The sequence below is a fragment of the Phascolarctos cinereus genome, unplaced genomic scaffold (genome assembly GCF_003287225.1).
Source record: "Phascolarctos cinereus isolate Bilbo 61053 unplaced genomic scaffold, phaCin_HiC Scaffold_4;HRSCAF=312, whole genome shotgun sequence".
Lineage (NCBI taxonomy): Eukaryota > Metazoa > Chordata > Mammalia > Diprotodontia > Phascolarctidae > Phascolarctos > Phascolarctos cinereus.
This window is the reverse complement of record NW_027555847.1, coordinates 377,325,457-377,348,549: the sequence shown is the minus strand read 5'-3', so window position 1 is coordinate 377,348,549 and position 23,093 is coordinate 377,325,457. Positions and strand designations below refer to the sequence as shown.

The following is a 23,093-nucleotide window of genomic DNA, read 5'->3' as shown; positions in this document are numbered from 1 at the left end:
GCCAGGCATGTTATATCTAGGGTATAATTTGTGATGACATATGCCTCCGATTCAGCAAACAGCTGTATCTCTGACTGTACAATCAGAGACCACTCCTCCTGAGCAAGGGTCATAACAGCTTTTCCCATAGCCTACAGTTTCCATCCCTACCCCACCCCAACTCTATACCCCATACTCACATACATAAACTCAACCTTTCCAGATTTTATTATCATTCAGGATCCAAGTCAAGACCCACTTTCCTCCAACATTTTTCTCTGACTACTCTGGTTAATAATGACCTTTCCTTCCTCTGAACTTTGGATTAGCTTACAGTCTGGGGAATACAATTTTTTCACCCAATTACAGAACTTTATATTATTCTCTAATTGTTTGATGCTTATAAGCCTTAGCTCCCTGGTTAGATACTAAGCTCCTTGAGTTCTGGTAGAGGGACCTTGACTTTTAAATCTTGTGTATGGGCCTTTGCACTGGCATAGTGCCAGACACACAAACACACTGTTGGCCAGCTCACTAATTAATGGTTAGGTGATTATTTCTCATTCTAGCTTCCATTCAAAGACCAATGTAGATATTCTGTTATCTTTGGGGGGAAATCTAACATTCTACTTCAGTCAATAAGGATTTAGTGATTCTGGGGTCCCATGGAGTAAACAGAGAGGTCCCAGTCTGATGTACCCCCAAATTAAATATATCCTTTCTATACATATACATAGCTGCCTGAGAACATGCAACCCCACCAAGTGAACCCAGGAATTCTAGGAACTTCTTGTCATTGCTTCTTGGAATTTGCCTCTTGTTCTCCCTTCTCCCTCCCCTCACCGCTTCATGCTCTGTAGCTACCTGGGACTGCCCATCTCTACCACTCCTGGTCCTTGATTCTCACTACATTTGAAATTCTGGGTCAGAACAGTAGAAAAGAGAAAGGTAAACACTTCACCCCAAAACCTAGCTCCGGCAATGGTCTTAAAGTTAGCTTCCCTAACCTTGCTCCATATCCTTATCCTCCCGGAGGCTTGATCCTGCTCCTATAAAGAAATATGCAAAACACAAGAGAATTGATCTTAGTGGTTCATAGCCCTAAAGCTAGAAGGGACCTTAGAGGTCAACAGATCCAACCTCTTCGCTTTACAGGTGAAGAAACTGGAGTTGAGGGAAGTTAAGTGACTTGACCAAGGTCACACAGATAGTAAGTAGCAGTGCTGGGATTTGAACCCGGGTCTTCTGACTTCAAATGCCCTCCCCTTTCTATTGTATCATGGTACTTTTCTTCAGAAATACACATTTATTTCACTTCAGTCCTATATGTAGCTAAAGTGTGGATCTTTTTGTAGTGGGCTACAGGGTTAAAATGAAAAAGAGAAGGAAGGGCAAAGTATTTTATTCCCTGTTTTCTGCACAAGTAGCAGTGAAAACCCATAGAGGCCTTCAACCCATCAATCAGTCAGCCAATCAAAAAGTAATCATTAAGCACATCCTATGTGCTAGTCACTGGGGATATAAATACAAAGAACGAAACAATCCCCACTCTCAAAAAGTATGATTTCCTAGCATCAGGGACAGAAAAGTAGGACAGAAGCTGAGACATTGTTCTGGTCTTCAGTAAGTCAGGGAGGGAGAAATCCTAGTCAGAAGCAACAAGCAGATCAATCCTTAAAACTTTAGGGAGGAAGGGGAGGAAAAAGGGGAAGTGGGGAGACAGAAGGGGGAGAGCAAGAAGGGGAAAGGGAACTGGTCTAGACTACAGTGACTCCCTAGAGTCCCAGCAACCCTCCCATCAAGCTTTCCCAGTTTACTTCCCCCCAAAACTAGAGTGCCTCCCACAGGCCCCTGGAGCCAGGCCCAGTAGCTCTGAGCTGAGAAAATCCTCATTCCTACAGCCTGACAAATGAGCAAGAAGCAGAGGAATCTTGGCTCCTACTGGTGAGACTGCAGAGAGGGGAGATGGGGCTCTGGGATCCCAATCAGCAACTCTAAATGCATTTCTCACAAAAAAAATATTCCAGACATGGTGGTCATGCCACCATGGTGTAACGGAGAGCCAGCATGGTAAAACAAAAGGTACACTGTATCTAGAATCAAAAGACCTGGGTTCCCATTCCAGCTCTGCTGATTAATCACGATTTGTTGTTCAGTTGTGTCTGACTCTTCATGAGCCCATTTGGGGTTTTCTTGGCAAAGATACTGGAGTGGCTTGTCACTTCCTTCTCCAGTATATTAAGGCAAACAGAAGGAAGTGACTTGACCAGGGTCACACAGCTAGTAAGTGTCTCAGGTCAGATTTGAACTCAGGTCTTCCTGACGCCAAGCCCAGAACTTTATCCACTAAGCCATCTAGCTGCCTCATTAATCACTATAACTAATGACTAATTGGCCAGATCTTGTCATGTCTCCTGCCTTCAACTTTATCACCTGTGAAGTGGGGATAATGATAACTGTTCTTACCTCACAGGATCATTGTGAGAAGAGAGTTGATTAAAAGATACATTCAAATGAAAGTTTTTATTAAAGTGCTATGCTTCAGGTATATCCTAGGTTAAAGAGGATTTTGTGGATTGGTCTGAGAACCTGGCTACCACATATTGTGAGTTTTTTATGGGACCATGGGCTCCAAGTTGCAAACATTTGACAAACAAATGACCCCCTTCACAAACTCAGAGCTGACCATGCAAGATTCTTGGTTTACATATTAAAGAAGAGGCACGACATCTGTTTTCAAGGAATTTACTCTCCAAGAGATAAAAGAATATTAACATGTAATCAATGGAAATGTGGAAGTCTAAACGTTATTTAAATGTGTCCTAGAAGCAAGAGTGTGGTCAGATAGTATGATAATGAACTGGGTTCATGCCAAAGGGCTTCTTGGGAAAAGCAGGCCTGAGTTCCAAAAGCAGACTTTACAGAAACTTATGATACTTCTCTTCCAATTGCTAGACTCTATATAAAATTTTGTATGAGAGGGTGTGTGGTATAGTGGATAGACAGCTAGTTTTAGAGTCAGCAAGAACTGGATTCAAATCCTATCTCTGCTACAAACTAGCTTTGTGATCCTGCAAAGTCCCTTGGTCTCTCAGTGAAACTCACTAAGAGTTCAAAGTGCAGAGAAGATGCTGGTCTGCCTTGACAGAGGAACTTCCAGGGTAGAAGCTGATAGGAAGCTATATCAATGAAATCACAGCTCTGGCCCATATTTTGTAAATACTTATATATTCCGTATTCTCTTCCCACTGCCCATTGTTAGAATACAAGCTCCTTGAGGGCAGACACTTTCATTTTTGTCTTTGTAACCACAGCACCTAGCACAGGGCCTGGCACATAGAAGAAATTTAATAAATGCTTGTTAATTAAATACTATTAATAATAGCTCCCAAATATGCAGCCTTTTACACTTCACAAAATATTCTCCACCCATAATCCTATTCAAAATTCACAACAGCTCTGTGAGGTAGGTAGTGCAAGTATTATTATTTGCATTTTGTAGATGATGAAACTGAAGCTTTGGGAGGTTAAGGGGCTTTAGTAAGTTCACACAATTAGCAATAGCTAAGAAATAAAAAATAACAAAAAACCAGGTCTTCTGATTCCAAGTCAAATGCTCATCCCATTATATATAATTCTTCCTTAGAGCAACTGCTCAAAAACAGTCACTGAAATCAGGCACTGAAGAGTTAAACCTCAAAAGCAATGTGAGCTTAGAAAACGAAGGGACAATGTGGCTGATGAAACAGACTTGGGAATCTGCCATGCTAAAGAGTCTGAAAAAAAAATTTTTTTTCCTCCTCTGCAGCTGGTGTTCCACCTGGAACTGCATTCTCTCAGAAGCCAACACTGGGCTGGGGTTCAGTGGAGAAGGTCAGACCCTGGGAAACTTCTTGCTTCCTCTGACTTGAGAAATGAAGTTCTTCCAGCCTGACTGAGGGGAAAATGGAGGGTCCTCAGTGATCATGTTGCACCATCTGAAAGCCCAAGAAGCCTCCATTTATCCAAAATGGACGCTGGCTTACTGAAAGCTGAAACTGTGTGGCCCTCTCCTGCCCCCTGGGTTCAGCCATCCTCAAAATTCTTCCATTCAGAGCCATACTTGTCACTTTTGTGTGATCTAGAGGACCAGAGAAAGCCAGACCACCCCCACCCCTGTACCCTGATCACTGGTTTCATTGAGAATTAACAAAAGCTGAAGGGAGTCCTACCCCAAAATATCACCCAGAGCTGCAGGACTTGTGCAACTAATTGGGAGCCTGGCCTTCACCTATTCTCCTTTCTGGGCCTCAGTTTTCTCTTCTGAAAATGAGGGGGTGGGAGTAGATGATCCCTGGGGGGTCCCTTTAAAGCACTCTGGTGCATTATAATTTGGGGGCTTCAGGTAACTCGTGGACAGAAAGCTTTTAGCAAATATGTTCCTTCAACTACTCTCTGGGAGCTAGAGGATAGGAAATAATCTGAGTTCAATTGTTTTTTCCAAATTGGAGAAATGCCTGTTTTTTCTGTCATTGCTTTGATCACTGGTCCCTGAACTATATCTTTTGGTCCCTGGTCTCTGACCTATATGCTGCTCTTCCAGAAACCTAGCTCCAGAATCCACTCATTCAGTACCTTCATGGCCATTGGAACAAATTGTTCTCATCCATCCATTCCTCCAGAGGAAGTCTTCACATGCTTGGGGTAGACACCCCCCCCAACTCACTGACAGGTTTGAGTCCCATGGGTTACCCTCAACCTGGTTTAGCCTTTCTGCTGAGACAGTTTACTGGGGTGCAGCCACTGTGCATGCTACAGCTTCTTGGAGACACAGGTAAGAGTTGGGTGACAGGTGAATGGGCAGCCCTGAAAAGGGTTCAGATAGACCTCATGCCAGAGGTGCTGGTTCTCCTTGAACACTCCAGGAACCCCTAGTTTCATTGTAAACCCAAAGGCAGAGGATTCTTCTTTCTCTTGCTTTGTGGGGCTCATAGTGAGCAAAAGCAAAAGGATCATCATGTACTTAACCACAGTGTAGGCAACATCTATTTCAGAAGATGAAAAAGTACAGAAATTTCAAGAAGAAATTCACAAAATCCTCCACAACAAGTACACTTTGAGACTCAAGGTCTTCAATGCCAACATGAGCATGGGAGGAGGGTGTAAAATACATTGGAAAATATGGTTTGAGATCAAGAAATTAAAAAGCCAAAGATTTGTAGACTGCTCAAAAGCTCTCAGACGCCCACCTGGACAGCCTGAATACTTTCTTCAAGAAGAGAATTTTAAAGGCAATGGATATAATTAGCACCAAATGGTACCATTAAAAAAAAATGAAATCGACTCTATTTTAACAGGAAATAACTGGTCACAGACACAGAAGTAATTTCAAAATCAGCTCTCAGTTTGCAGTCCAGTCATGGACTGGTCAGAGAAAAGATCAAAGTTAATACTAGATTACATGAAAAGAAAGAAAAACATTCTGCTTGTGATTACAGCAACTCCAACCTTCAATAAGCTATGGGTCCAGAAAAATGAGAAATAGATAAAAATATACATTGTCTCTGACAACCACCATGTCCAAAAGGAATCTTACTAATTCAAAAGAGTTGCCACCTTGCCTGTCAAGTGGGGAATGGCTGAACAACTCATGATATATGAGTGTAATAGAATATCACTGTACTGAAAAATAAGATGAATATGAAGAATTTTGAGAAACATGGGAAGATACATATGAACTGATTCAGACAGAAGCAAGCAGAACCAGGAAAACTATAGAAACAATGATAACAACATAAATGAAAGGAATTACAGAGTGAATCAAACCCTAAATAACTGTCATGATCAATATTGAACTCAGAGAAAAGACAAAGAATATATTTCTCTCTGTTCTTAAGAAAAATAAAGAATTATGAGCACAGAACATTGCATACAGCGGGCATTATGTTAGTTGGTTTTGCTTATCTATCTTTCTTGCTTAATTTAGACAGGGTAGAAGTGATGGAGATGCAAAAAAAAAGTTTTAATAAAGTAGTCATTTTTAAAGCTAGATGCACAATAAGGACCCACCTCAGCCAGCAAAGGCAATCTCTTTGCCAAGGGCATTTTCAGATGTTTGCAAACTAAATCGCAAACTGTTATGGAGGAGGATGGCAGAATAGTAAAAGTAGCTCCCCCATCACCAATAAAACAATGTAAAGTGCTTCAGAAGAAATGGATGTTTACTGGGTTTGGACTGAGAAAGATCCGGTTAAGTCATGTCCCAAGAACGCCTATATTTAAAACTGGAGGAGGGACAACTAACAGAGGTGACATGGAACATAATTATTAGTGTTTCTATTCTGATCTCATCAGCAAAGATATTGGAACCAAACCACATGGGGATTCTACTTCCTTCATACAGAGAAATAAACAACATGCAAAAATGGCAATGGCTCTTTAAGAAGATGAAGTAGGGAAGAGCAGCTGGACCAGGCCAAATATATACAGAATAAATCTGTGCTAAATGTGATGTGAAAGGCACTTTAAAATCATCGCCAAAAAAAGAAAGATTCCAAAAGAAGGGGTGGGGATGAACATAGGGAGCACAAGCCCTGAAAACATAAACCTAGCCAGAGATAATAAAGAGATCTTGACTAATGAAAAATATCAATAAAAACAAATCTTTGAAAAAAGTAATAACTACATGAAAGAGAATAACTATGAGTCAACATAACCAATGAGATAACATATGTGAAGAACTCTGTAATAAAAACCTTAAAACACTTAGAAATGCTAGCTATTAATATTATCCCAAGATTTCTGTGAAGCAGCTACAGGAGTCCTCAGAGGAAAAATTGCATCTCCGAGAACATGCATTCACAAAATAGAAAAAAGAAGATGGCGGAACAGGTCAGAAAACTTGCAGCTCTCCCAAATTTCCTCCACAGAAAAAGACAAAACATTGCCTCAGAGGGAATGTAGAACAGTGGAAATAAACAAAAGTCAGGGTAAAGCAGATGCTCTCCTAAGATAACCTAAGAAGACCCCAGAAAAGACCTAACCTCCAAGGGCAGAGGTTTGGCCTGAGTGAAGTGCAAATACTTCCAGGCCAGCTCTGTAGAATCAACAAACAATAAGCCCAGGGAGCAGCTGGGAGGCAGCCTCAGGCCTTAGAAACTTTTCATCTCCTGGACCATCTGACTACCTTCCACTACTGAGGGATGCAAAGCACTGCTGTGTTGACCAGACATGATCAGGGTTGTGGCTATGGGGAGAAAGAGCTAGCACATACCTGGTGAATGCCGTAGTGGAAGCAGGGACCCTGATGCCTGTGGACACTTGAAGGAGAGCAGAGTCCCTGGTTTCAGTTCCAGGGAAGAGAGGACAGCTACAATAAGCATTACACGAGACCTAGTAGCTACTACATTGAAGGACTGTAGGTCTTGGAATACTATATTTCATAGAGCAAAAGAGCTGGGGTTACAACCAATCGTAATTTACCCAGCAGTATAATCCTGAATGAAAAAATAGACATTTAACAAACTGAAAAACTTTCAGATATTTGTTACAAAACCAGCAGAACTTAAGGGAAAATTTGACATATAACATCCAGGAGAAATATAAGGTAAACATTAAGGACCAATTATAAGAGCCTCAATAAGGTCAAATTGTTTGCTTCTGATATGTAAACATATCATCAATTATTTTATGACTGTCATTTGTGGGGGGTAGTTTGAAAGAAAGGCTTGGGCTGAGCTGAGTATGATGGGGTGATTCTAAAAAAAATAAAACTGTAGAGAGAGATAAGAAAGGAACAATTATCTCATGCAAATGAGGCATCAAAGGAAAAATTGATGAAGAAAAAGCTAGTTGAGGAAGGATGAGTAGTGCTGAAACCTTACTGTCATCAGAAATAGGTTAAAGAGGGAACAACATATATTTCTAGAAAGGTATAAAAGTCTTCTAAATTCAGAAAGAAATAAGACATCAAGGAGATAGGGTGGTAGGAGACAATAAGAGGTGGACTCTTGGAGGGGTGGGTAGGTTAAGGAATAGGAAGTCAAACAGGGTAAGTAAAACAGAGGAGTGAGAAGGATAGGAATAGGGTGAAAAGGATAGTGAGGAAAAATAGGAAGGAGGAAAATATACAAGTAATTATCACTTAGAATATGAATGGGATGTATTCACCCATAAAATGGAAACTAATAGCAGATTAAAAATTTGAATTCCAACAATATATTGCTTTCAGGAAATGCTATAAAAATGAGATACACACAAAGATATAATAAAGGGCAGGAGTAGAATTTAGCATGAAAAAAAGAGGTAGTAATCATGATCTCTGACAAAGTTAAAGCTAAAATAGATTTAATCAAAAGAGAAAAATAGGGAAACTACACTATGTGTCAGTAATGTTATTCAATATTGTTTTAGACCATTTAAAATAACTAGACAGTATAAAATACCTGAGAGTATACCTGCAAAATAGATACAGGAACTATATGAACATAAACATAAAACACTTTTTATACAAATAAAGTCAGATCTCAATAATTGAAGTAATATTTGTTATTCGGGGTAGGTAAAGCCAATATAATAAAAATGACAGTCTTACTTAACTAATCTATTTAATGCCATCCCAATTAAGTTACTAAAAAATTATCTTACTGAGCTAGAAAAAATAATAAAGTTCATTTGAGAGAATAAAAGGTCAGGAACTTTAAAGAAACCAGGGGAAAAAAAAGATATAAAGGAAGCAGATTCAGTAGTACCAGACCTTAAACTATATTTTAAAGTGAGAGCATTGTAGAAGTATGAAATGGATAATGTTGATTATTTTAAATTAAAATTTTCTTGTATAACTAAAACCTACACAGCCAAGAATAGAAAGAATGCAGAAAATGGTGGGGGGGGGGCGGAGGGGGACTTTCATAGACAATTTCTCAGACAGAATGTGATTGGGTTGGAATATTGCTGTGGTGTAGGAAACCATGAGCTGGTTGATTTAGAAAGACATGGAAAGACTTGGACTAATTAAGGAAGATGCTATCCACCTTCAAAGAAACAGATGACAAGTGGAAATAAGCATAGGATGGTCTTACATATGTGTATATGAGTGTATATGTAGATATATATGTGTATGTTTATAGATATCTATGTATATATGTGTATAATCCACACTTAATTGCAGCCTTCTTTGGGAGGGGCGGGGAATAAAGTAAAAAGTGCACAGCAGAGAACAAAAGAAAACCTACAAGGAAGCAGAGCTGGACAGCTTTGAAAACAATGTGTAGTATCTATTATGTAGGTTTTCTTGAAATGGAATTTTATTGTTTTGTATTGAATCCTTTCATGTTCTGCTGTGTACATGGCAACATTTTCTTTTCTTATTTTATATTTAAGCTTAAAATAAACTTTAAAATTTATGAAAATAAAAAAAGAGAAAAAGAGAAGATTAAGGAAATGAATGTATAATTTTAATAATTAGAAAAACAAAATAATGGAAAAGAACATGAACAGTATGCTGTTGCTCCCAAATCTGGTAACCAAGAAGTCAGAAGCTATCAGTTCATATGTCTGGTTTCTTATTTATAGAACATTACAGAGCATCCTCAGTGAAGGCACTCAGTTTAATCACCCACACTGGAAAAACAAAATGGATGACGTCCAGACCATGACACACAATTGAATAGAGAACCTGACTAAGCCCACCTATATAATGGCCAGGCACTACAGTCAGACAGGATATAGTAGGCATTAGAAGGAAGAGATTAGTTTAGATTACATCTTGAAAACTGTTCAGCGCTTTCAATTAATCCCAAACTGTTCCATGTTGCAACCAATTTCTTAAATACCAGTATTTTCCCAATACTGTAAACAATGGAAAGCCATAATCCCAGAAAAATTAAAATTACAAATAACTGAAAGGTATATGATGGGTATAAGTAGGCTATAACATATTTCAAACAATGACTTATATGTGAGATGTGTTGTAAAAGACATGACTGTGGACACATATGACTCAAAAAAAAGGAACTGGATAACACACGGACAGCAAGTACCTCCCCCCAAGGTAGAGAGAGACAGACAGACAGACAGACAGACAGACATATAGATAGATGTGTGTATGTGTGTATATATATATAAAATACATATATATGTTTATTTATAGTACGCCTCCAGCCAGTTAATTGGATAACGTATGGATGACTTATGGAAAACATGGCAAGAATTATATAGGATTTCTTCATCTGTAGAATGGGTTTAATAATACATTTACTACCGAAATCAAAGGTTTGCCTTTCACAAACTAGAGGCTATTATTAACACTTCTCCTACAAATGAACCCTTCTTGAGAAAAGCTCAACATACAAAAGTGTTGATCTCCAAAGACAAGTTTTGGGGTGACAAAGCCATCCTTCACTCTCGAATTAGAGTCCCCACAAGATTCCCTTAAATTGTGAGCTCCCTGAGCATATTTTAAATGAAACTTGATTGACGAGAATCCAATTCATACATTTTCCTTTAGCATACTCCATAAAGCAATGTCTACCAGCATGAAAATGATATTGCTCAATCAACAAGTCTTTATTGAGTTCATATAATGTACTCAGCACTGTACTGGTGAGAGGGAGAAGATGGTTAAGACATGGTTTCTGATCTCCCACTAACTGGAGGGGCCATATTTATATGTGTGAGATAATTAGCACACAATATGTGCCAGACAGTGAGATACTAACAATGAACTGCTCTCAGGCATAGACAGTCAGAGGATAGGAATAACAAAAGATCTCAAATTTAAAGCTGAAGGCAACCCTAGAAGTCACCCAGTCAAACCCCTTCATTTTACAAAGGAGGAAACTACGGCCCAGAGAGGTTCTGTGATTTGGCCAAGGTCACACAGATAGTAAGTGGCAAAGCTAGGCTTTGAACACTGGTCTTCTGATTCCAAATCCAGCACTCCTTCCACCTGTTTATCAGGCTACTTATCAATGATCATTGGGATTGGAAGTAATTGGTGAAGTCCTCATAGAATAGATGATTTGAGATGAGCCTTGAAGGAGGAGTAGGCTCTAGAATTCAGGGGTGGGGAACCTTTGGTCTCAAGACCACATGTGTCCTTCTAGGTCCTTGGGTGGGACCTTTTGACTGAGTCCAAGTTTTAGAGAACAAATCATTTTATTAAGGGGATTTGTTTTGTGAAGTTTGGATTCAGTCAAAGGGCGGCATTTAAGGACCTAGAGGGCCACATGAGGCCTTGAGGCCAAAGGTTCCCCACTCCTTCTCTAGATAGTCAGAGAAGAAATTAAGGATATTTGGGGGAGGGGAAGACAGTATCATCTTACATACTTGAACTGGTTGGCTTCTGAGATATTCATCGCCCATTTGCACATCTGGAGACTCTTCCACCTCTCAAACAGCTCTGATTGCTTCACCCTTTAAAAAGTGAAAGTGGAGGAAATCATCAAAATATAGTCTAACCAAACCAGTCTAACCAAAGTTTTCATGATTTAAAATAAATGCAATAGATTATTCTCCATCCAACGAAACCTTCTGAATCCTTATGGTGCTGCAATCCTTACAGCTCCCCACCATCAGGAATATGGTGCTGATCACAAAGTTCTAACCATAGAAACTAGAGCTGCTCGGTTTATTCAGACTGCAAACTCTGAGGCTTCCTCCAGGGCTGAGGGGTTCAGGAGTAAAGTAGAGGAGCGTGGGTAAGTAGGCAAGTTAGAAAAATTCCAGAGAATTGTAAGGCATTCAGACAGGTGACCAGCTAAATCATTTCTATAAAATCTTCGTCATAAAGGTCATTCTGAGAATGGTCCATATACACACGGACGGCAGATTTGACAAAAACACAGTAAGTGAGCAAGTTGGCTTTTGCAGACAACGTCATATTCCAGTTCCTATCTTTGCTACCACACAGCCGACTGAGATGTGTGAGGAATATGAGGTCCCATGGTGTTACTCCAAAACATGTGCTGCTTCTCTCTTGCAAAGCCTCTGAGGAGGAAGATTCCATTGGTCATACTATTATATAAAGAAGTTTACATATGCCAGATGATCATTTCATCACCAAAGAAACAGGAAAGAATCTTAGCAATACTAACTTGTTTGTAAATCAGATTTGGGCCACAACAGATCCAAATTGTCATTCACATAATTGCAGACTTGTAGAACCACCACTGAGCTGTAAGGGATTTCAAAAGACATCTGCCCAACCAGTAGCTAAGTCAGGATCTCCTCCTCATCAAACCCATCCAGCCTTTGCTAGAAGATCTTTAGTGAAGGGATCCACCTCCTCCTGAAGCATAGCTTTAATTATTGCTAAATGTTCCCTTAAAATGAGAAGAAATCTGTCTCTTTATAAATTCCGCTCATTCTGGGGCAGCTAGGTGGCACAGTGGATAGGGCACTGGCCCTAAAGTCAGGAGGACATGAGTTCAAATCCAGCCTTAGACCAAACACTTGACACTTACTAGCTGTGTGACCCTGGGAAAGTCACTTAACCCCAATTGCCTTAAGTAATTAATTAATTAATTAATTCCACTCATTATTGCTAGCTGTGCATTCCAGGAACATGCATAGCAAATCTGATCCCTCTTTCATGGGGCTGTTCTTTCAAATATTTGAAGATGCTATGCCTTTCTCTTTGTTTTTCCTCCTCTTCCAAGCAATACCTCAGGAGAGGCAGCTTGATATGGTGGAAAGGGCTGTGAATACGGAGTCAGATGACTTGGGCTCAAATCTCTGCTCTGCCACTAACTTTGTGACCTTGGGCTAGTCCCCTGACTTCTCTGGGCATCAGTTTTCTCATTTGTAAAATTAGGGGGACGGGCTAGATAATCTTTAAGATCCTTTCCAACTCAAAATCAATGATCCCACGACCTTTGAGCCAGCTCTTCCCCTGACTGTAGTCTAGAGCCCTGTTGTGGTTCAGCATGTCTGCCATTCCAGAGCAAAGCATTCAACTCCCTCCCTTAGTGTTTCATCTGCCTATCAGTCCTATCTCTCTAGCTTTCAAGGAAGCCTTCTCCAGAATGGTAAGTAAGGGCAGGGAGGGGCACCATTTATAGACAGGCTACAACCAGGAAAGGGATCCCCTCCCCAGCGATCCCCTTAAGGCTTTGAGGTTCCAGCATCTATCGGTCCTAGGAGCAACTCACCTGACAGCAAGACCACAGGATGTAAAAAGATGGTCCTGGTACAGTAACCATGTCAGCAGGGGCTGGTCTCTTGGGGAAGATACTGGCAAGAAACTTCATGACGTTGACACTATCATTTCTGCAGTGTCTTCACTTCTTTCCTCCCCCTATGCCCACTGCTAATCCTTCTAGGTTCCTTGCAAGAATGACCTTCATCAAGGGACCAGAGTCATCCTTGACTTTTCTGACAGCAGAGTCATAGTGGGGAGGCTTATAACCAGGGTTTAACTCATCTATTAGTCTTCCACTGGACTTAGCTCTTCACTGACAACAAGCAAAATTTACTATTAGCATTCAAAATAAATCACTCCTGGTGTCTTACCCTATCCCAGGACACAACCAAGCATTTGTCCATTGGCCTGGGGGTAAGGCCAGTCTTATGAGTGGGCAGCCACCCCTGGGGCATGATTCTGGGGGTTCTGAGAAGTAGCCAGTTCTTGGAGGGCAGCCGTACTTATGGGAAGGAAAAAGAAAAGGATCTGATGTGCCAAGACACCAACGTGCTACAGAAACATGAGTGGTGTTATGATCTTCCCTAGGCTCTAGAGCTGGAAGGACCTGGGGGGATCTAGCCCAACCCACTCATTTTACAGATAAGGAAACTGAGACCCAGAGAGTTAAGTGGCTCTGCCACTTCCTACCTCTGTGACCTTGGGCAAGTCACTAAACTCCACTGGGCCTTAGTATCCTCGTTTGTGAAAAAGCACGGGTCAGATTAGATGACCTGCAACTTGCCCAAAATTCCACAAGTAATAAGTGACAGAATTTGGATTTGAATCCAGATCCTGGGATTCCAAAATCAGTGTTCCTTCCACTATGGCACATGTCTTTCTTCTGGCTCCCCACTCTGCTTAGGGAAGGCACCTCTCCCAAAGCATGCTGACAGTGAAAAGGCCTGGCTAGAGGCCTTTAGAATATAGGGGGTCCAGTCTGCTAAAATAGGAGAGAACAGGGAGACACGAACTGTTCCAGCTTAAAATCAACTATGAGAGTCAAAAGGGTCCTTGGAGTGCATCTGGGCTGTGACAAGAGGCAGTTGTGGTGTAGTGGAGCTGAAAGGGTGCTTAGAGACCCCCTGACCCATATGCCCCCTATACTTTTACCTCCATTCCCACCACAAAAATTGAACCATTTTCATCCTGCATAAATTGAAAATTCAAGGAAAAAAAAAACACTCAGTACAAGATTAAAAGAAACTAGGCCCAACAAAACAGTGCAAGGTCAGGCTGTACTGCACAGTGCAGAATCTGACAGAACACCATCCACAAAGGGGCCCTGGCGGGTGTCCCTCTCTCCTTTTCCTGATAAGCCCTTCTACTACTGGGAGAAGATAGGCAACTGCTCCATAATGATCTTTTGTGCACACGTTAATTTGCTGGGAGAGAAAGGGAACAAATGTTTGCAAAGCCCCAGCAGCTAGAGAGGGGCTGGAACAAAGAATACTTCTTCTACAGGCCTGCCATGGGAAAGCAGATGGCTGCCAATGACATCCAGGGTTTTTTGCAGCGTAGGAAAAAAATATTAAAAATTGAGGAGTAGAAAAGGGCTGACTGAAGCTGACTGGCTCGTATGTTTATATGTTCTCCCTTCCTGAAGGTGAGAGGAAAAAAAATCTCATCCACTTCCATACATTTCGTTATTAACTCTGTGAAGATGAAGGCCAAGGTGATATATCCAGCCTTATACTCTGTCCCAAGAAGAGTTGAAAGTGGACTTGTAAGTGAGCCCAGAGGAGTGGGTACTTGATCTCTCTTCTGTATGTACCTCTGTCTTGTCTGTCTGTGTCTGTGTTTCTGTGTCTGTCTCCCTATCTCCCTCCCTCTTCTCTGTCTGTCTCTGTCTCTGTCTCTCTCCCTCCTCTCTCTGTCTTTATGTCTGTCTTTCTCTATCTCTCCCTCCTTCCACTCTCTGTCTCTTTCTCTGTGTCTCTGCTGTCTCTGTCTCCTCACTCTCTGTCCTCTGTGCCTCTATTTCACTCTCTCTCTCTCTCTCTCTCTCTCTCTCTCTCTCTCTCTCTCTCTCTCTCTCTCTCTCTCTCTCTCTCACACACTCACACACACACACACACACACCCCTTATTGCTCCCACTGAAGGCCAAAAAGTGAAGTATTTGGGATAGAGAGATGGAAAAATGATCCTGTTCTAGAGGGCTTAGGAGTGAGCTATTTGTTGGAATGTGACATATCTGCATTAAGCCACAGATGTCCCCAGCCTGGGTCCTTATAGTTAACTAGTAGAGGTCTCTTTGCTGTATCAAAGCTGCCATGGAAAGAAGAACATGGATTTGCTGGCAGGGCCAAAAGAAGGTCTTACTTTGGGCTATAAACAGGAAAAAGGTTTCCCAAACCCACCTCCATCACCTTCCCCCTGACCCCAACCTCACCAATCTAATTTCTTGTTATTTCATAACACAAATGGAATGCATTGGTAGAATGGACGAGATGTGCTCTGTAGGCCACCAGAAACATCCCTTTTCTTCCCCTACTAATTACTTCCCTCCTCCAGGTACAGGAGACATATTGCCTGACATTCCCATATTAAAGTTCATTTCTTTGGGTTAAATGTTACTCTGAGGAGGGTCCTCTTCTAGAATATAAATACTCTAGGAAGGGAAGCCTAAGTCACTAGCACCTGCATATGAATTTGTGTAATTTAGGTACTCTCTCTTCCCTGTCCATGGCAGAACAAGTGCACCCTTGGGTGGGGTCCAGAATGGAGAGAAGGAGCACTAAACTTGGAGTCTAGACTCTGCTACCTACCTGTGGACTGCGTGACTGTGGACAAATCACCTAATCTCTTGAAGATTCATTTTCCTCAGTTGTAAAAATAGTGATAATAATACATACGGTGCCCACTTCAGTAAGATTGTTTTGAGGAAAGAATTCTGTAAGTCTTAAAGCCCTACAGAAATGAGAGCCACAGTGTCTAACCCAGGATCAGGGTTAGGTCTTCCATTAAAATTTGGTTGAGTGTTGGAGTGATGAGGAAGACTACCAATCCTACCTGGTCAAAGGAAGATTCCCATAAAAGAGAAGATGTTTCATATTAAATTAGGACATTAGTTCTTACCATCATCTGGGAATAATAAATAGTCACAAGGTAAATCTTGGGTTCTATCTGGAGAAACATGCCCCCATAGCTGATGAGTGAGACAAGTTACTTTCCCATAAACTACATTCTACTACACAGGTAAGCAGAGTAAGCAGAGTATGGCAGTGTGCTTTCAAAGAAAGGAAAAAGCCTTCCTGTCCCACAAAATACCTTCCATAGCTGCTTCTTGATTCCCCTAGGAAAAGGAAGCAGGGATACACAGGAGAAGAGGGCCTGGGTTCAACCTGCCTTTAACACTCCCTGCATAAATCTGGGTGAGTCATTGAGTCGCTGGGCCTTGGTTCCTTCCTTTGTGAAGTGAGGGGTTTTAACCAATTGGCTTCTGCAGTCCCTTTGACCCAGAAGTTGATGATCCTATAATTAATGACCTTTGAGGTCTCTCACATTTCTAAATGTACCATCCTATGAACTTCTCTGATATCTTCACAATCACGTATCGATGACTGATCACAAATGCTCTTACAAGATCAGGTTCCAGGGAGACAAAGGGGGAAGAAAGCCAATGGGTACTAAGCACATGCAGCATAGAGTAGGAAGAGAAGGGACAAAAGAGAAGAAACAGGAGGTGAGGAACATCGAAGTCACACCCTCTCAGATGGGTCCAGGGACCCAGCATCAAAAGGGACTCCTTGGATCCCAGAGCTTTCTGTAGCTGCCCAGCATCCTAAGGACTGGGGACAGATAACACCATATGCTCAAAGCCAAGTCAAAAAGTATCATGGCCCCATTAGACAGCTCTCCATGGGCTCGTGGGCTGAAAGAAAGTCTGAACCTAAAAGAAAACAGCAGATGGGCAAGGAAGAATTTGGACACAAACTGAAAATAGCCATAGTATGGTTGTTTCTGAGAAAGCACAGACATTCATGGCCAGTGGGCTTATCTGTAGTTAAAAGGTCAGCCCTAGGGGATCTCTTATGGCTTGGTACCAGTACCTTAATGATATCACAAAGCTGGTTTCACTAACTCGTCCAGAGAGACATTTTTGTTATTCTTCCCATCCTCTCCTGCTCCACCCTTGCCCTTCACCTCCTCCTCCCCATACTGCTCTTCTCACCTCTCTCCCCATCACCCCCTCTCTGCCTAGCACACCATTCTGTGAGAGTCAGGAGAAAGGTGCTGTTTCATAGCAAAGTCTTGCATCACCCTCAGCCCAAGGGTGAAGTGGTCCCACTTCACACCCAGGCTGCTCTGCTCCACCTGTCAGACACCCACACCATGCCCCCCACACACACACATCCACCCCTCACACACTCTCCCTCTCTCTCCATTACTACCACCACTTCGCCCTACTATGGCAGTCCCACATGCCCTCTCCCCAGAGAAATGATCCAGACCAAAAAAAAAAAACCCTCCAGACTGGCATATTCCCTTACAGTATGAAGTCCAAACCTGGCTCTTCCTAGGGCCCACTCCCCACAGCACTAAGATGTCTGAAGGATGGCCTACTTGACCACTACTGGACACAGAGAGGGGTTTTTCCTGGAAAAGATGGAGTTTGTACCAGATTTCACTCCCCGGTAAATTTCAACCCAGTTCACCTTGATCCCCAATAATTTCTCTTCTTATCCCAGTCCAAGGTTGGCATCAGCTCTCACTCAGCACATAGTCCAAGGAAAGGCAATGAATATGACCATCTCGGCATGCCATAAAGTAACTCTTTTACTCCCTAATTCATGGTCCTGATGCGAAAGAGGAGAGGGGCCCTTCAGGAAAGGCCTCTCATCCAGATTCTAGAAGACCAAATATTATGTAGCCAGATTCAAAAGTTGTGTAATGATCCCTAAACTTAAGAGACCCGGATTTAAATCACCCTTGAAACCATGTGACCATGGACAAATCAATTCATTTTCCTGAACCTCAGTTTCCTCATCTGTAAATGAGGGACAATAACACTCATACTACCTACCTCATAGGTTAGTTGTAAGGAAAGCATTTTGAAAACCTTAAATGACAATTACTAAATGTAAGGTGGGATGGCATTATGCATCAAAGGCTGGCCTTGGAGTCTGGGGGTCCTGCCCTCTGACACATACTGACTCTGTGACCCCAGTATGAGGCTCTTAACCTCTCAGTGCCCCCGGACAATTCTCTGAGATTACAAATGTAGAGCAGGTGCCAATTTGCATTGGTAGGGAGAATTCCTCACCTGGAGCTCTTTACACTGATGAAATCTCAGGTCAAGTCAAAAAGAGAGAGAGAGAGAGAAAAGAGAGAGAAAGAAAGTCTTTATTAAACCCAGTATCACACAGGAACCAACTGTGCCACATAAGTGAATAACTAAAGCTCTTATTTTTAAGTGGCAAAAAAACTGCTTTTGTCTTAACCATTTTGAAAGGAGTCTCTAAAATGTGTCCTATGTTTCTCTACTTTCTTAAGCAAAAGAACTGAACATAGAAGGAGCTGGAAGGAATCTTAGAAATCATCTGTCAAGAATTAACCTTTTCTCCATGACTCATCACTCAGAATATCAACTGCATTTTGCTTTAATACAGTGATGCCTTCAGGGCAAAACATCCTTACCTACACAAAAGGGCCCCACACTGTGCTGGTTTTTTTGAGTACTATGTCTGCCTTGTCGAGTTTTTCTGTATGTAAGGCTGTCAGCTATCACTTCTCCCTGCCTGTGCCAGTTCTTCTGTCCCATCTTCTAATATATTGTGGCCAAAAACTAGTTCACCAAACATATTAGAATTATGCCCAAAATAAGAGTAAATAGTTTCTAAATAAGAGCCTGAGGGGGCTCATTTATTAAGAAAGTGAATGAGCTTTTGGATCAACTACTTGGTTTATCAGACACCTTTTTTTTTGCCTACTTTTGTGTTCTTGGCTGCCTTCCAGTTAATCCAGGTTGACAGATAATTGATCTTCAGAGAAAGAGAATAGTAATAGCATTCATAATTATTATTATTGTAGTAATAATAATTCAATTTAAAATTTACTGAGCACCTATTATGTTTCCATTAACCACCCTTTCTCACACACACACACGCACACACACACACACACACACACACACACACACACACACACATTTTTGAAATTTTCCAGATGCCAACATTTCCAAGGATAGAAAATCATGTCAAGTGGCTAAATTATTTCCATGATTCTGACCACTTTTACCCACAGGAAGGAATGCGGTGCCATCAGAGCACGTGTAGGCAATGCCTTTTCCTTGGAAAAGAAAAAAGGGTTGCCTTGGGTGCTGTTCTGTTGGAAACAAGGTACTACCTGAAGTTTGGTAGGTTACTTATTAATTATTTAAATGCCCTTAAGTTGCTCTGTGTCCTCTTAAATTTGCCATCCAATCTTTCTCAGAATTAATGTGCACATCTGGATATAGTGATTCTAGAATGTGATTAGAGAGTGTTCATATTTGTAGTAATAATCACATCAAACTCCTTTGTATCTCCCCAATGTCTAGCATAGAGCTGGGCATATAGAAAGTTCTCAATACATCCTTATTGCTCAAATGATTTAGAATGCAAGGTGACTTCAGACTAATGATTCCCCAGTCTGGCATTCAAGGCCTTTGACATTCTGGCCCCAACCTACTTTTCCAACCTTATATCCCTTTACTCCTCTGTACCAATCCTCTACTCCAGCAAGACTGGTGCATCATTTACTGTTCTGAACATGCCCCGTATGTTCCCACCTCTGCACTTTCACTTTCATCATTCCTCCTCTCTCCACCTAAAATACTCCCCTCCTTTCTTCTCTCTATTTGTCTAGCTGCAACCTACACTCCAGAATCAGCTCAAGTCCCCACCTCCTCCATGAATCCTTTCCTGCTGGCCTGGACCCATGGTGGTGGAGGAATCATTTCTTCCTCTGGCCTCTCCTAGAAGTTTTTATCACTTCATTCATCCAGTCCTTGGCATAGACTATTTTTGCACCATTAGTGAACTTTCTATGACTCTGTACCATCTCCATACACCACAGTGTAAGCTATCTGAGGCCAGGAACCATGTCTTCTATTTGTCTTCCCAACCTCATGCTTTGTGCAGAATAGGCACTCATTAAATGTTGTTTCTGATTTTGAATAGGAGGAGAAAGACAGCAGAATGATCCACAAGCTAATTCTAAATTACCCCCAATTTGGGATAAAACCTTTGCATCTTCCCTTCTCCCTCTAAGCTCATAGAAAGAGTTTTCTCCCCTCCTTGCCTACTTCTTCACCATCTATTCACTATTCAATCCCTCACAATCTGGCTTCTTATCCTATCCCTCTAATGAAAATGTTCTCCCAAAAGGTACCAATGATGCCTTAGCTGCAAACTCCAATGGCCTTTTCTCAATCCTCATCCTATGTGAACTCTCTAAAGCTTTTGATACTGATGACCATTCTTCCCTTCTGCATATGCTCTCCTCCCTTGGCTTCTGAGATACTTTTCTTTCCTAGTAGGAGAACCAGGAGAACCTATCTGATCCCTCCTTTTCAGTCTTTTCTGCTGAATCATTATCCATTTCCCATCCTTTGTATATGGATTTCCCCTAAGACTCTGTCCTGGGACCCTTTCTCTTCCCTTTCTATTCTCTAATCTTCCTCTTGGGACTCCCCCCGAATCCAACCCTCCTCTAAATTTTCCTATTTCTATTGAGGGCACTGCCACCTTTCTATCCATCCAGGTTCGTAACCTTGGAGGCATCCTCAACTCTTTCCTCTCCCTCCCCACATCTAATCAGTTACAACATTCTGTCAATAACCCTTGCATCTATCCCTTTCTCTCCACCCTTGAGGCCACCACCTTAGCTCAAGCCTTCCTTACCATTCACCCGACCTATTGTGAGCACCTCCTGATGGATCTCCCTTCTTCCAGACTCTCTCCACTCCAATCCATCCTCTACAGGGGTGTCAAAATAATCTGCTTGAGACACAGGTTGATCACATCACTCTTCTTGCTCAAAAAATGTCAGTGACTCCTTGGTGTTCCTAAAATAAAATATAAAGCTCCCCCACCTGGATCTCGAGGCCCTCTCCAAACTGACTTCAACCTGGTTTTTTTATCTTATTGCACATTCCTCCTCTTTATACTTGATATGCTCTAGACATAGGGGAGCAGCTTTTCCTGAACTGAACATGCTATCTTCCATCTCTGTGACCTCAGGGCATCAGTCTGCAAGACCTGGAATTCACTCCCTCTTCACCTCTGCCTTTCAGATTCCCTCTCCCCCCTTCAACGCTCAACTTCAGTGTTATTCCCTCCATGTAGCCTATCCCTGATCCCTCCAGCTGATGGTGTCATCTCTTTCCTCGAAAATTATTCAAGCATTGTCTGGTCTCTCCTTTCTTTGTCTTTCTTTGTACTGTATTTTTTTTTTCTGAGAACATGTTACATCTCTCCCAGTAGAATGTAAGCCCCTTGAGGGCAGGGATGGCTTCTTTTTTTGTTTTGGTTTCCAGGGTCTATCACAGTGCCTTGGACACAGAAGACAATTAATAAATGTTTGTCTTATTGAATGTAGATACATCATTGAACTGCATTGGTTTCACGCAAAATTACTAGTAAGGTAAGTAACCACATACATGGACATGAGCTTAAACAGGGTATTCAAACATCCCAGCTCTCCTTCTGCCTGTCCTGAAATATAGGGAAGATGTTTCAGAAGATCACAGATCTAAAGCTGAAAGGGACCCTTGAGCCCATCAATTCCAACCCTCTCATTTTACAAAAGAAGAAACTGAGGCACAGAGACTCACCCAGGGTCACATAACAGTAAGTGTCTGAGTCAGGATTTGAACTCAGATTTTCCTAACTCCAGGTACAGTGCCCTATTAATGCCTCCTTTCTTGCTACAGGGTATCCCAAAAGTCTTAGTGAAGTTTTTAGCTTTTAATAACAGAAAACTGAACTGAGATTTCTGAGACACCCTGGACTTCATAGGAATACAAAAATATTGAAACTAGGACTTAGGAGTTCTCAAGTCAAATCCTTGAAGACATTTGTGAGGCAACTGTGTCCCAGAGAAGAGACCAGCCCATGGTCACACAGGTCATCAGTGGGCTAAAAGTTTTTCCACCCCACCTGGCCAGAGAACTCTTAGTAAGAGGACACTTACATGGACAGCACCTTCACCTCCAGAATGTCATGGCGAAGTTCCAGGCATCTGGTGGAGTTATATTCAAAAGGTCCCTCATAAAATTCGAAGTACCTGAGGACAGAGACATGGGGATCTAGTTACAGATTGAAGCGAGCAATGAAGGGTGAGGAGAGAAGAGAGTAAAGCAGTCGCCCGGCATCTGGGAGAAAGGGAGAAGGTAATTTTAGGGGGTTCCTAACTTAAAACAGTTGACATTCTCATGCTGGTCATGAAGGCACTGAGGTCAGGATCAAATAAACAGATATAAAAACCTAAAAAGTTGGTCCCTGGGAGTACCCTGCATTCTAAGTTATCAGGGAAGGATTATTTCAGTTGACAATTATCTAAGGGCCTCTCCTACAGGGGGCCTCCTTCTCACCTTGTGTTTGTGATCATTTGACTGAAGCAATGTGTATCAGTGTTCCAGTTTGAGGACAGCTTTGGGTCAGTGTCTGAAGGGAAAGGAGGTGGCTAGGAGGATGGGGACCCATGTGTGTATTCAGGCGTCCCTCCTGCTTCCCCATGACCACCAATAGCTGGGCATTTACTCATTGCTGAATTGTTACAAAACTGTGAACCTGAAGTCTGTCTTCAGCGGCCGCAGTTCTGCTATTCTGCCTTTCACAGTGCTCCCTCTGCCCACCCAAACCCACCTTCAGCCCCTCCCTCTGTGCCCTACCCCAACCTCAGTCCCTACCAAGCTCTACCCTCTGTAGAAGCTCTGATCACCCCAATAGGAATATAAATCCCAATGAA

At 41.9% G+C, this 23,093-nt stretch overlaps 1 protein-coding gene across 1 annotated transcript in view; it reads right to left on the bottom strand.

Moving 5' to 3' along the window:
* Positions 1-23,093, bottom strand: part of ST8SIA5 (ST8 alpha-N-acetyl-neuraminide alpha-2,8-sialyltransferase 5) — a 148,070-nt gene that overhangs the window by 40,101 nt on the left and 84,876 nt on the right. The window contains 2 exon segments of the mRNA XM_020985769.2: positions 11,287-11,373; positions 22,317-22,409. Of these exon segments, the coding sequence (XP_020841428.1) occupies positions 11,287-11,373; positions 22,317-22,409 (180 nt within the window).